Source organism: Nannobrachium achirus (assembly GCF_963921795.1).
Source record: "Nannobrachium achirus genome assembly, chromosome: 24".
In the NCBI taxonomy this organism is placed as follows: Eukaryota; Metazoa; Chordata; class Actinopteri; order Myctophiformes; family Myctophidae; genus Nannobrachium; species Nannobrachium achirus.
In genome coordinates, this window is record NC_137831.1 from 12,269,932 (window position 1) to 12,285,279 (window position 15,348).

At 40.7% G+C, this 15,348-nt stretch overlaps 1 protein-coding gene across 1 annotated transcript in view; it reads left to right on the forward strand.

Annotated features, from left to right (window-relative positions):
• Positions 1–10,701, forward strand: part of ndfip2 (Nedd4 family interacting protein 2) — a 30,715-nt gene extending 20,014 nt beyond the window's left edge. The window contains exons 5-8 of the mRNA XM_080720754.1: positions 403–527; positions 4,791–4,857; positions 5,264–5,369; positions 6,237–10,701. Of these exons, the coding sequence (XP_080576880.1) occupies positions 403–527; positions 4,791–4,857; positions 5,264–5,367 (296 nt within the window). The 3' untranslated portion in view covers positions 5,368–5,369; positions 6,237–10,701. The remainder of the gene's footprint in view (positions 1–402; positions 528–4,790; positions 4,858–5,263; positions 5,370–6,236) is intronic.
• The last annotated feature ends 4,647 nt before the right edge of the window (positions 10,702–15,348 follow it).

The window sequence follows — 15,348 nt, forward strand, 5'->3', positions numbered from 1 at the left end:
GGGGGGCTCACAACGCCTCGCAGTAGATCAGCTATTTTCGGCCAAGAGGTTTTGTGTAGAGGGGGAAAAAGAGCAGACTAAGTACAGAGTCAAAGGTCAAGTTTATTAAGTATTGACGGTTCAAGTGGTTAAATATCTGAAAACAAATCGACATGCATCCAAAATACACTGACGATTGTGCTGTTAAACAATGACACTATATGGAATCTATGAAAAAAGGTTGTGGGGGCCCCTGCTTCATCTCTCTCTCAATTAAGGGGCCCTTGGCCTGAAAACGTTGAAGACCCTTTTCCTAACCCAATGAACTGCAGTGGCAGTGAATGAGATATGTTTCTGACAGTGGTGTGTGTCTTGTCTTGACTTTTCCTATCTGTACCTAATGTTTGTGTGTCTCCCTTCTAGTGGCCTTCCTGTTCAACTGGATTGGGTTCTGTCTGTCCTTCTGTCTAACCAACACCATCGCAGGACGCTACGGGGCCATCTGCGGCTTTGGCCTTTCCCTCATCAAGTGGATCCTCATTGTCAGGGTACGTTACAGAGCTGCACAAGAGATAATCTTGCCAAGTAACCAGTTATTATTAGGGCCCGAGCACACACAGTGTGAGAGGACCCTATTGTAATTGCAAAGATTCTTATTAGGGCCCGAGCACACAGTGTGTGAGGACCCTATTGTATTTGCAAAGATTATTATTATTATTATTATTATTTTCCCGAAAGTAAATCGCGTTTTTGAGGCGCCAAACGTACTCCAAAAGTTGCGCAACTTTGCAAGCACATTACAAGTGGCGAAAATGTACGTATTTAGAAAAAAATAAAAGGGGGCGTGGCCTAATGGCGCAACAGCGCCCCCTACAAAACTTCGTGCCTCAAGCCCCACCATACGGTTTCACCTACACGTACGAAAATCGGTACACATCTGTATCGTGTCCGGACTCACAAAAAAGTCTCTCGGCGCCACGTCCGAAACCAAACAGGAAGTCAGCCATTTTGACTAATTAGTGGCGTTTTGGTGTATTTTTGGCCATTTTCACGTGTCGCACTTTAACGAACTCCTCCTAGGGGGTTAATCGGATCAACTTCAAGTTCGCTCGGCATACTCAAGACACCTTAACGATGAAAAGTTGTGCGAATCGTGAGTTTTCGTAAAACGGCGTGCCCGTGGCGAAGGGTCAAGCTTCCTTCACCAAACAGGAAGTGCCCCCTCTTCTGATTGGTCCATACTTGATTGTTCCTTTTTTTGGCTGTTACTCATCAACCGTTTATCGTACAGAGTTGTGGCTGGTATCATATATGACTTGATTAAGAGTCCTTAACCTTAATTGACGCTTCCTCCGCCAAACAGGAAGTGCCCTTCACCAAACAGGAAGTGCCTCTATAACTCATGAACCGTTTGTCGTACAGACTCGCGGCTGGTGTCATAACATTTTTTTTTTCTCAACATTTTTTTTTCTCAATTTTTTTTTCTCAAATTTTTTTTTTTCTCAAATTTTTTTTTTCTCAAATTTTTTTTTCTCAAATTTTTTTTTCTCAAATTTTTTTTTCTCAATTTTTTTTTTTCTCAATTTTTTTTTTCTTAATTTTTTTTTCCTCAATTTTTTTTTCTCAAAAATTTTTTTTTCTCAAATTTTTTTCTCAACATTTTTTTCTCAACATTTTTTTTTCTCAATTTTTTTTTCTCAAAATTTTTTTTTCTCAATTTTTTTTCTCAAAAATGTTGCTAATGCTAATGCTAACAAATGCTAATGCTAACAAATGCTAATGCTAACAAATGCTAATGCTAACAAATGCTAATGCTAATGCTAACATGCTAATGCTAATGCCAATGCTAACAAATGCTAATGCTAACATGCTAATGCTAACATGCTAGTGCTAATGCTAACAAATGCTAATGCTAACACATACTAATGCTAACACATACTAATGCTAACACATGCTAATGCTAAAAATGCTAATGCTAATGCTAAAAATGCTAATGCTAATGCTAACACATGCTAATGCAAACAAATGCTAATGCTAAAAATGCTAATGCTAAAAGGCTAATGCTAACAAATGCTAATGCTAACACATGCTAATGCTTACACATGCTAATGCTAACAAATGTTAATGCTAATGCTAACAAATGCTAATGCTAACTAATGCTAATGCTTACACTTGCTAATGCTAACATGCTAATGCTAACAAATGCTAATGCTGATTAAAAAATTCTAATGCTAATTGGCTGCTACCTCTTGTGACGTGGGTAGAGCTTCGAGGGCCCGGTCATTGCTGCTTGCAGCTTTAATTATTATTATTCTTCCCCCTAAAGAATCGTGTTTTTGAGGCGCAAAACGTACTCCAAAAGTTGTGCAACTTTGCAAGCACATCACAAGTGGCGAAAAATTACGTAATTAAAAAAAAATTAAAGGGGGCGTGGCCTAATGGCGCAACAGCGCCCCCTAAAATATTTCAACGCAACAGCCCCACTATACGGTTTCACCCACAAGTACGAAAATCGGTACACATCTGTATTGTGTCCGGACTCACAAAAAAGTCTCTCGGCGCCACATCCGAAACCAAACAGGAAGTCAGCCATTTTGACTAATTAGTGGCGTTTTGGTGTATTTTTGGACGTTTTCACGTGTCGCACTTTAACGAACTCCTCCTAGGGGGTTAATCGGATCAACTTCAAGTTCGCTCGGCATACTCAAGACACCTTAACGATGAAAAGTTGTGCGAATCGTGAGTTTTCGTAAAACGGCGAGCCCGTGGCGTAGCGTCAAACTTCCTTCACCAAACAGGAAGTGCCCCCTCTTCTGATTGGTCCATACTTCATTGTTCCTTTTTTTGGCTGTTACTCATCAACCGTTTATCGTACAGAGTTGTGGCTGGTATCATATGACTTGACTAAGTGTCCTTCACCTTAATTGGTTTAACTAAGCCCCGCCCCCTCTTCTGATTGGCCGAAACTTGATTGTTCCTTTTTTGGCTGTTACTCATCAACCGTTTATCGTACAGAGTTGTGGCTGGTATCATATTACTTGATTAAGAGCCCTTAACCTTAATTGACGCTTCCTTCGCCAAACAGGAAGTGCCCTTCACCAAACAGGAAGTGCCTCTATAACTCATGAACCGTTTGTCGTACAGACTCGCGGCTGGTGTCATAATTTTTTTTTCTCAACATTTTTTTTTCTCAAAAATTTTTTTTTCTCAAAAAATTTTTTTTTCAATTTTTTTTTCTCAAATTTTTTTTTCTCAAAAAATTTTTTTTCTCAAATTTTTTTTTCTCAAATTTTTTTTTCTCAAATTTTTTTTCTCAATTTTTTTTTCTCAATTTTTTTTTTCTCAAATTTTTTTTTTCTCAATTTTTTTTCTCAATTTTTTTTCTCAAATTTTTTTTTCTCAAATTTTTTTTTCTCAAAATTTTTTTTTCTCAAAAATTTTTTTTTTCTCAAATTTTTTTTTCTCGAATTTTTTTTTTCTCAAACATTTTTTTTTGAGAAAAACTTTAAACTATCGTTAAAGTGCGACCCGTGATAACGGCCAAAAATGTGCCAAAACGCCACTAATTAGTCGAAATGGCTGACTTCCTGTTTGGTTTCTGATTGGCTGCTGGCCTTGTGACGTGGGTAGAGCTGCGAGGGCCCGGTCATTGCTGCTTGCAGCTTTAATTATTATTATTCTTTTTATTTTCAGCAAATTTTGATTTAGTCTTAGTCTTTTGAATAACACACCATTTAGTCTTAGTCCTGTGTTAGTCTTCTGAAATTGTTTTTGTCTAGTCTAGTCTTAGTCGACTAAATATCAAGACATTTTAGTCCTAGTCTTAGTATTCTGGGATTAGTCTTTAGACTTCTAGTCTTCGTCTTTTAGGATAATCTTTTTAGGCTAAATATAACCACATAATTCTGAACACGTCATTGTCTTCTACTGCCTGTTAATTGGTCAAATAAACCATACATAAAATATGTATTTGGCTTTAATTTCTTCTGAAATTGTTTTAGTCTAGTGTTATCGACAAAATATCAAAATCTTGTAGTCTTTTAGTCTTAGTGGACAAAATTAACACTGCAAGTAACCTGCCATGGAACCGTGTGTGTTTTTTTGGAGCGGTGTGAAGCACAGCTCCGCTATGAGCAGCAATGTGTGTCCAGTGTCCCACAACTGTCCGGTTGAGTTTGAACAGGATCTGCGCATGTGCGACTTTACCACACACACACACACACACACACACACACACACACACACACACACACACACACACACACACACACACACAACCGTGATAGCCGCTAGAGTGGAGGCTCACGAAGCATGCAGCCACCGTAGCGAGCCACGGGCAAACAAGAATTGACACATGTCAATATGAGCCACGGGCAAACAAGAATTGACACATGTCAATATATGGACACTTGAGTTCAATTTTATATATATATATATATATATATATATATATATATATATATATATATATATATATATATATATTTACCTGGAACTGCTCAAATTCACCGCTCCACTTCGAACCGAGGTTTGATTTTTGCTTTTTATAGTTGAATTTGTATTTTTTTGCGTGTCTGTATTGTATTTGCTTTGTTCAGGACCCCAGGAAGACAAGATGCTCATTTGCTTTTCTTTTCTTGATGTTTATTGATTTCTCAATGTGACAAAAGATATGTGTACAAATATGACACCCAAATGAGCATTAATACCTTTAATAAACATCCGGTCATCCGGTGATAATTTTACGACAACAACAAAGCATAAAACCACAGTGATGGTGGTGAATAAAACCTCTCTCTCTCTATCTGCAGTTCTCAGACTACTTCACCGGTTACTTTAATGGCCAGTACTGGCTGTGGTGGATCTTCCTGCTGCTTGGTGAGTATAAAACCCTTCTCCTGGCTAATAAAAACAACACACCAGCCTCATAGAATGGTCTGCAGACGTCAGTTACCATTTTTACAACCACTGCTTGCCTAACAGCAACCGCTGTTTGGCACGTTTTTGCAACTGCTTCCCTTATCTGTTCTGACAGTTTGATTAATTAACCACATGAACCCCAGGATCCCTTCTTCTGGCCATGTCATAATAGTCAAACTTTTGGCGAAAATAGTAGATCTACAAGCTCAACACTGTGTGTTGTGAGCTCGTAGATCGGTTATTTTCATGTGATGGAGATTTGAGCGGGGAAAAAAGGAGGGAACACAAGTCTTACGGGACCCAGGGTTCCCAGGGTGTTTAAGTGTTAATGTCAAACTGATAGCGGCCTCTGTTGGACCCCCAGGTCTCCTGCTCTTCTTCAGAGGCTTTGTCAACTATCTGAAAGTGCGCAACATGTCAGAGAACATGGCCACCTCCCACAGAACACGCTTCTTCTTCCTCTACTAAAGGTAAGGTCGTCCTCTCTGTCACGCTCTCCCTGTATTTTTAATGGGGCTTTTTGGCCCCCATTCATAGGCCACAGTAGAGACAGAGAGGAAACGGGGGGAGAGAGAGAGAGAGATGGGTAGAGACATGCAGCAAAGGTCGTCGGGGACGGGATTCGAACCCGCACCGCCATGCCACAACTCGGCCTAGCAGCCCGGACCGCCGGACCACGGCTCGGGCCGCTCTCCCCCGCTTACTCAAGAACTTTTGTTGGTCATGACTCGAGTAAACATCTCATTCGATACAGAAAAACGCTTTCACTTTCGTTTCAACACAGAGGACTGTAGTCAATGCCTTTACTGCAGCTTAGCTTAGCGCTGCTACTCTGCTGTGGATGGATGGGGATGATGATGATGATCACACACAGACGGCAACTAGACTAGAGTATAGATGTTGGATCGTGATAAACATTATCGGCTATTGTCAATATTTTTGCAGTTGTCGGCTATTTTCGCATCGCGGCGTGTTGTGAGCTTGTAGATCGGCTATTTTCAAATAGCCACGGTATACAATAGGGCTAAAGTAAATGTACTGTAAATGTTCAAAAAGCTATTCAATTGCCCTTCTTCTTCATTAAGGTGTATAATATGAGTATTACCAACGCTCATAGCCTATCATAGTGGCATGAAAAAAAAAAAAAAGACAATATATTCGTCAAACGTGATTATTTTGTATGACGATTAATCGTCTCCAGAAATTCCTAATGGCCCTAGGAGTCAGGCCTAATGGCTTAGCTGTCTGACTAGGCCTAAGCTAGGCTGACATCGCTTCCAACCATTCTATATTTACAGTATTTCTTTTATTTCGTTTTTTCTTTCTTTTTCCTACAGGTTGCCATGCCAACGACATTCCTCCATCGCGTCGGAAGTTTCCTTCTTTTTGTTTTCTTGCCTCCTACACACAGACACACACACACACACACACACACACACACACACACACACACACACACACACGTGCGCGCGCCTTCCCTCCCCTCGGATGACCTGACGTGAAAGAAGCGGCACAGTGAAGAGAGGAGGAGGTAGAGAAGGATGCGAGCGAGAGAGCTAGAGAAATGGAGAGTGAGAGAGAGCGTTTGAACGGTGTCATAGAATAGACCAGTGTTTCTCAAACCTTAAAATTTCAAGGTCTCCCCTTAACTCTGACAGTGTACAAATGGAACCAAATGGACCCGGGAGGGTCCATTTGGTTCCATTTGTACACTTGTCAGAGTTACAGACTTGTATGGGTCAATTTTGTCCCCCTTAAAGGAACCCACAGAGTCCCTGGAATCCACTTTGAGAACCACTGTCTGGAATAGACTAATTAAAACAAAAACCAAAAAAGTCTCCAAACAACTCTCACTCTGACGTCTCTCGCTCTCTGCCATCCCTTTGATTATGTGATTGATGATATCTTGCTGGCTATGTTGTTGTCTTTTGTTATTATTGCCTTCTTTCTTTTTGTATGCCTTCATTTTCATCACAAGCTCCTTTGTTTCTAAATCTCTTCCCCTCCCCCTCTGTGATCTAGACCCCTTTTTCTTTTCATTGATCTTGACCTTTTGTGTGAACTGAGAATGGTTGGCTGAGGTACCCCGCATAGTGTACCTCAACCGGAAGTCTTGATCTGGTAATCCTCATTTTTTCTCAGTTTACCTGCATTTTCGTGCAGTGCCGTTCTAAAATTAAATCATCCACCGTCTTGCAAGGCAATAGGGGGCAGTAGTATTTTTAGGTAACTTAAATTATATTACAGTTTGGATTCTCTGTTGGACTTTTATGTAGCATTTTTTAAATGCTCTCTTCATATTAAAAAATCATTCAAACAGCTCCTTAACTTTCCTGGGTTTCCTGCACGTATATGTATGGGAATCAAAAGTATCAACAAAACGACATGTTCTTCTCATCAACAGCATTAAGTCTCTATTATCTAACTAGTATGAACAGACTTGCAGACATTCCCAGGGTCTTAATTCCTATGAAATGGACACTACCATTCATGGAACCTCTGGAAAATGATGGATTTACTGTACATCTCTGTGTTTATTTTAACTTTGTTTTTAGGATGGGACGGGTCGGGGTAATTCAAGATAAAAGTCATGCACCATATTGTGTTTTGCAATATTCTTCTTGGCAACAGATGGTGATTTTCAGCTGTCTTCGCAAATTCACTGGCAGCTCAACATTGACTGGCCCTTATGAGGGCAATGCTCATCTTAAATTATTTCATGTGACGTGTAGTGGAAACTGTTGGGCCTACATGGGAGCCCTCATCTTGAACACTTAAACGTGCAAGCTTCACTTAAAAGGTTGATTTTACACTCCTATCTTCGCTAGGATATGTAATGTAACGCCAGCCCACATCTTCCAGCACATAGAAATAGTGACCATCGATTCTGTAGAGAGATTACTGAGAGATTAAGATTAGAGAAGCATTTTTTCCCACGCTCTTGGCTTGTTTTTGGCTTTCATTGATAACCTGTGGTATTTACCGCGTTCAGACCTATGCAGTATGAATCTTCACCGCTAATGCCAATGTTCATGTTTTGTTTTGCTTTGTTAATTAGACCACGGGTAAATGCATGTCTAATGATGAGACCTTCTTAGAAGTCAGTGACTGCTCCCTCCCCATTTCTAGATCAACCCTCTTGGCCGGCACGCGGGCATGTGGAAAACAAACTAAAGGCGCAGGCCTAACCACACAGCTGTGAAACAAAATGCAAAGTGAGAACAAAAGGAAAACTATGTTAATTGAATCCGTCCCCGAGAGAAATTCAACCCAAGCGCTCAAGGAAATTTCCACTTAAGATTTTTTTTCTTTTCTTTTTTTTTTTGTGTGTGTGTGAAGCTGTCCCTCTACACACTTACGCAGTAGTGCAGTCTTTAGTGTCAACTCTGAAAGTGTAAAGAACGTTTCACAGTTAACCCTGACAATTTCACTGTCTATTTCACCGTCATTTCTATGACAAATGGCGTACATGTCAAACCCAGAGCCCAATCTCTTGGGTGTTGACAGCGACGGAGGAGCGCAATGTCGCTTGATTCGTTTCCAAGGAGCTGTTGGTTATTAGACTATACTTAAAGCTTGTTTGTTCTCGCTTTTCTTTCCAACCGCAAACTGGAGGCCAATCGTGTTAGTCCGGCATCCGTAGAATATTAGTGAAGTGGCACAGTAGTGCTGGCGCCCTGGCAAACGTCATTTTTCTTTAGGCTGCATACTGTAAGACGAATACAAGCAAACCCCCTTTGATAACGGAGCTTGTGAATGCCAGCGTGCACATAAAGACCCACCAACTAGTTGGCGTTGCATGCAGCGTCGATGACAGAGAAGTGGTGTTAAGCATGGTCTTAAAAATTTTGATTCTCAAACTTTTAAATTGCAAGGTTTCCCCATAACTCTGACAGCGTACAAATGGAATCCATTTGGTTCCATGTGTACACTGTCAGAGTTACAGACCTGCATGGGTCAATTTAGACCCCCGTAAAGGAACCCACAGAGTCCCTGGAATCCACTTTTAGAGAAAACAAAAAAGAAAAGGGTCTCATGCAGTTGTTGTATCTTTGCAACTTGCCTTATATAGTGGCTGTTCAGTCCCGTGATGGCAAGTAGTTGGCTGTAGTTCCCTTAGTCAAGGAAGGCCCGCCAAAATACATTTTTGTCGACAAAAAATATTTCGTTATTTTGGTATTTAGTTGTTGTCGGATGGAAACCAAAACTGTTCATTTTGTATTTAAATGATTTTAAAATAGTGAAAATAGCCAATCTACAAGCACACAACGCCTCACGATATGAGGCGTTGTGTGCTTGTAGATGGGCTATTTTCTCTAGTTTTGTGCGAGAGTCTTGTGTGATGAAGCAGGGCTTATAGCTTTACGCATTTGAAACTTGGAGATAAGAGATTTCTGCCCGACAGTGATTATTTGGTAGCAAAGTGGTTGTAGTTATCTGTGAGTGTAATTGCGATGAACATTGGGGGGGATCCTATGCATTTTCAGAATGGGGGGGCGTTGTCACGTGATGCTCACCATCTTGTGGCACCCCGCCAGATAAAACTAAAACAAAGCTTTTTGATGATTTTATCACATTGTCATCTTGTGAAATGAGATGTATATAGATATAAACCAGCGAATGCCAATTCATAATATTTGCACTTTTCAAGAACTTTCTTTTGTATGATTTGTGAATCTGCTTAACTTGGATGTGGTGGGTAGACAAAAAAATATTATATTAGATATAGCAAGGTTTTGTTTTTGGGGGGGAGGGGGATTCTTAACCATCCCAACTGGAATTCTTAACCATCCCAAAAGAATATGTTGCCTTTTGCACTTTTAATTTTCAACATAAACAAGCAAATGATAATTGTTATCGTATGTCTTGTTTCATCGCTATTAGCCTAAACCAGGGGTCTTCAACAGGGGGTCCGGGACCCCTAGGGCGTCCTTAGAGTTGCTACCGGGTGGCCGCCAAATCCTTGGGTGATAGGATAATTATTTTAAATTAACAACTTGAACCCTCGCATCCCTATTCCGAGGAGAACTTTAGCCAAAAATAGCAGATCTACAAGCTCTCAACACCTCGCGCTGCGAGGCGTTGAGGGCTTGTAGATCTGCTATTTTCGGCAAATAGGTTTGGTGTAGAGGTAAAAAAAAAGAGCAGACCAAATACATAGTGAAAGGTCAAGTTTACAAACTATCAACGATTTTAAATGGTTAAATGTCTGAAACTACACATTAACATGAATCCAACATAGACTGATTACAGTGCTGTGAAACAAGTCTATGAATCTATCTATGAAATCGATGAAAATCTGCATCACACATTACAATATGTAGAGGGGGTCCCTGCTTCATCTCTCTCAGCTAAGGGGTCCTTGGCCTGAAAACGTTGAAGACCCCTGGCCTAAACTGTGACAGTATAAGTATTGCCAAACTATTCTTTTCTTTTTCTTTTGGCTAGAATAATGTTTGTCGACTCCCTAGTCATATCCCACTAAACTCTCTTTCAGCAATATCAACATCTTTTGACAAATTAAAGCTCTGATGATGCATGATTTGTAATTCGCCCAACTGACTGGGTCAATATTAGAACTAAACGGTTAGTGGTTATGATTGCATAATTATGTTTGTTTGTAAAAATGAAATAAAAAGAAACGAGAGCAACAGCCAAGCTATATTTTTGTCTGAGACAATTCTTGTAACATTCTCTGGAGTATGGTTGTTGTTAATATGCGCTCATGTAACTGGAATAAAAGTCAAAGATGTCTTGCAAAAATGACAATAAATGCAGCCTGCCAGTTGGGTTTTGATTTGAGGTTCATTTATTTTATACCTTTTTTTATTTCCTTTTTATTCCACAACCAAATGCTGTTCCTTGGTCTCTCTCTCACTTTCTCTTTCTTTCTGTCTGTCACAAACTCTCGCACTGTCTTGGAAAAGGCAAAAATGTTCAACAAGAAACATCAGAGTTCCCAACTTGCAGATGAGCATTTCCGGGAGGTCCCATGTGCACGCACCGTTCACTCATTTTTCTTCGGTTAAAAACTGTTAAAAACGATTCTGCACGGCGGCGGAACCATTTTAGGCTTAATATAATCGGGTTAATTTATAGCATGATGTCTTACCTATTTGGGAGAAAGTTCTGTCACTCTCACAGTGAGACACAACAGCCTGCCTGCAGGCTGCCGTGCGTCGCACAGGCTGACGCAGCTGTATGTCCAGCGAAAAAGAACCGACGGTTGTAAAGTACTGTTATTTTATTCATATTAAGCAAGACCTGTCAAAACCGGGAGGGATTTCAGGGAGTTAGTGCCACTAACGGGTGTGCGGGAGGCTATGCTTATTTCCGGGAGACTTCCACAACTTCCGGGATACTCGGGATGTCTGAAACATGTTAGTTCACTTTCTGCTTCACACCTGTGCTTTTCAACCCTTTCCATATCAAGGTCCATTAGTTATTCAGCATTAGAGCCACGGTCCACCGTTTGATGAGATGTAGTCTCTCGGACCCAAGACTTAAAAAACATGTTTTGTTATCGTTGGATACGATTTTGTCCTCAATTCCATGCTGAATTGATGTGGTAATTTAATTCTCCCTGTACTGCTAACATTAACAACCCATTCAACTGGAGCTCAGTTAGTCTGTTCTTGAGAGACTACTATGTCAGTGGTGCTCAAAGTTTTTCATGTGAAGGACCCCCAAAATGATATGTATTTGGCCACGGACCCCCATCTCAAAATATTTAGTTCCAGGGACCACCCAGAAGCAAAATTTGAGTTACAAACGTTTGCTTTAAAAAGACAAATATTCAAAGATTTGCACACATTTTCATGACTTTTTCAAAAATAGCAGATCTACAAGCTCGCAGCACGGCACTCGGTGCCGCGCTGTGAGCTTGTATATCTGCTATTTTTCACTGGTTAAAGCATTCAATAATTCTAGGCCTAAATGGGTACCCCTCTACCACACCTATTGGTTAAGCTGCAGGATCTCTAGGTTCAGTTTGTGCTGAATAGCAGAGGCAGGGGGTCACAAGGGGGGGAAATGTTGGACTAGGGCCCAAGGTGGAGGGGCCTTAATTATTTTATACTTTAGCTATTGAAAAATGGCAGATATACAAGCTCACAGCCGCGCTGCGAGCTTGTAGATCTGCTATTTTTGAAAAGTCGTGAAAGTCTGCAAATCTTTGAATATATATGTATTTTTAAGCGAACATTAGTAACTCAAATTTAGCTTCTGGGGGGTCCTTGGAATTAAATATTTTGAGATGGGGGGTCTGTGGCTAAATACATATCATTTTGGGGGTCCTTCACATGAAAAGGTTTGAGCACCACTGACATAGAAACATAGGTTTTTCAAAAACATTTGAAATATTCAAAGATAAACTTTCATGATTTTTCAAAAATAGATCTACAAGCTCGCAGCGCGGCTGTGAGCTTGTATATCTGCTATTTTTCAATAGTTAAAGCACAAAATAACGTGTAATAATGCGTTCCCAGTCTAAATGGGTTAAACCCCCTCCCTCCCCCTATGAAGAACATTCATGTGAATCCTAGTACCCGGGGCCCAGAATTTGGTGCGACACCCCTGGTCATGACCAGAGCCAGACATGAGTGACCTTTTAGTTCTGCTAAAAAGCAGAAGGTTTTAAACTGCACGGGTGGAAAGCACCGGGTTTTTCAATAGTTCCCCACATCAGGCCGGAACATGAGTAATGCCTCGGATGATGTTTCGGTGTTTCGATATGATCAGACTAGAGCGTCATCATGTGCCCTAATCATTAAGAACCCATGACCAAACCAGAGAGTCATTGTATTATGATTGAAAGCTCATGACCGGACGAGGAAGGCCGACGCAGCTCGCAAAATGTATTTCGTGAAGATTTATTTTATTATTATTTTATTGAGACCTTAGTCAACCCCTAGTATAAACAATGAGACGAATGTCCTACAAATGTCCAGGTGCAATGGGAAGTGATTGACAAATGAAATGGATGACAAATGGCGCATATTATGTTTGTATGATCATGCTGATGATTCATCAGCAACAACTAAAGAAACACATTTTCAGTGAATGTTGAAAACTGAAGTTTTTGTCTTTTAGAGGTATTTGTCGGGACTCGGGACAGATTGTTTGGCCCTGGCGGTTGTGCAAATCACATCAAACTTTTCAATAGGCTTCTTATTTTATTCATATGTTGCGGTCTTAGCTAACAAAGTGACAACACTGTAGGGAGGTGAGCACATGATCATGCACATGTACTGATGCTTGCCACTAGATGGAGCCAGAGATTGCCTGACTTAACTAAGAAGCCTCAGGACAAACTGAGCACCCCATTATCTGTGTCTAAACCTCAGAAAACTTCATTCACTGACCCACAGGGAGTTCTCTTGTCAGATAGGCCCGTGTGCATGTGTGTGTGTGCATGTGTGTGTGCACCTTTGTGTCCATTTGTTATGAAACCCACTGGCCTCCCTGTAGCTTTCCTCTGCTATCTGCAGTATATCCTTCCTGAATTGGCCATCGGTTATCATTTCCAGAAGTTAGCAATTACCTTGATCTGACAAAAACACTGTGTGTGTGTGTGTGTGTGTGTGTGTGTGTGTGTGTGTGTGTGTGTGTGTGTGTGTGTGTGTGTGTGTGTGTGTGTGTGTGTGTGTGTGTGTGTGTGTGTGTGTGTGTTGTCCAGTCCAGTCTGCATTGGATTCTGCCTGTTCTGTTCTCTAACAGATACTATCACTTTTTTAAAATCAATTTTGTATCTCTTTTTTAAAGAAAACAAAAATACGGTAGAACACCAAAAGCACATAAGCGGCCATATACTAGGACATGAAAAAAGAAGGAAAGAACTAAAATTGAATACAAATAAATAACACTGGTGTGTGTGTGTGTGTGTGTGTGTGTGTGTGTGTGTGTGTGTGTGTGTGTGTGTGTGTGTGTGTGTGTGTGTGTGTGTGTGTGTGTGTGTGTGTGTGTGTGTGTGTGTGTGGCTCCCACAAACCTGTGAAAAGTGATGACTCATCACTAAACCATAGTTTTGTGGGGCGGTTTTTAGCCCAAGGAATGTTTTTCAAAAACAAATGCTTGCAATGGATTCAGAATCATGAAAACCCCCTAGTTTGACCCCTCACATGCTACTTAAACCATATTCATTTTGTTGTGTTTTTTCCTGTATAGTTAGGTTAATGGGACCCCAACATTCAGCAGCTGTCAAGGATTCTCCTAGGGCAGGGGTCGGCTTATATAAGCCTTATAATGAAGGCAACACATGCTGTAAGTGTCTATATTAGCTATATTAGCCTACTATCAAAAGTACTAAGTAGGTTACAAATACATAATGAGCATTCATGATTAAATGTTTATTTTCCCTGCAGCGCATCCTGGAGAGAATGTTGAAATTTAACATTTATTCTACACATTTGTACAGCATTGGAAAACTTTAAGAATGTTTGTGTCATGTCTGTCGTCCTACAGAAACCATATTAAAACAAAAAATATATTTTTCTCCATTTTCATACATTTTTGAAAAAGCTCCAGGGAGCCACTAGGGCGGCGCTAAAGAGCCGCATGCGGCTCTAGAGCCGCGGGTTGCTGACTCCCGTCCTAGGGAAACTGAATTTCAGTCTTTGTGAGATGTGACACCTTTACAAACACATTGGTGAAGATAGTTTTTTTAAGGAATTTATTCCAGGATTTGACACTATTTCTGAAGATATCCCCTGACTATTGCTTGCAGAGGGGAAATTTAAGCGAATGACCAGTCAAGTCACCACATCCGATTAGAAAAGAGCGATCAGGATGACAACGTGAGGATTCCGAAATCATCAACACAAGGATTCCATCACTGGTGAGTTAACTGACTCAGGATTACGGCGAAGATCACTTTAGCCAAGGGTGAACCAACTTCACAACTAGTCTTTCACGGGGTGACCCGGTATAGCTGAGTGGTCACTGTCGGGGCACGTACAGGCTGCACGGGCGCAAAGTGCCTTCTTCAGCATGTGCCGGTTTCGACTCTTGGCCTGCTGGACATTTTGCCGTTTGTTATTTCCCGCCTTTCCTCTCTCACTGTCTTTATCGAAATGATGCAGAAATGTTGAGCAAAAAAGAGCAAGCTCTTTTGTGACCACAGATGTAAACACAAGCTGTCTGCAGGGGCAGGCGATCGTCTTTTATTTCACCCGGAAAAGAAAGAAATACAACCGTGATCGTCCATGCTTTAGTTATGGTTCGTAGAAAAAGGCTTGTTTTGACCAAAAACGCAATATGGGAGAAGAATTCGAGATACATAATTTCTTTCTGAATTTCATAACATTGGTCTGGGCGGAAAGGAGGATTTTGGGATGGTGTAATTTCCGCCTTATGGGAATTGTAGTCCTGGGAACACTGACGGGTGAGGTAGACACCCAAAACACCATTTTGACGAGAACTCGTCAATGGCCATGTGGACCTCAGACCATT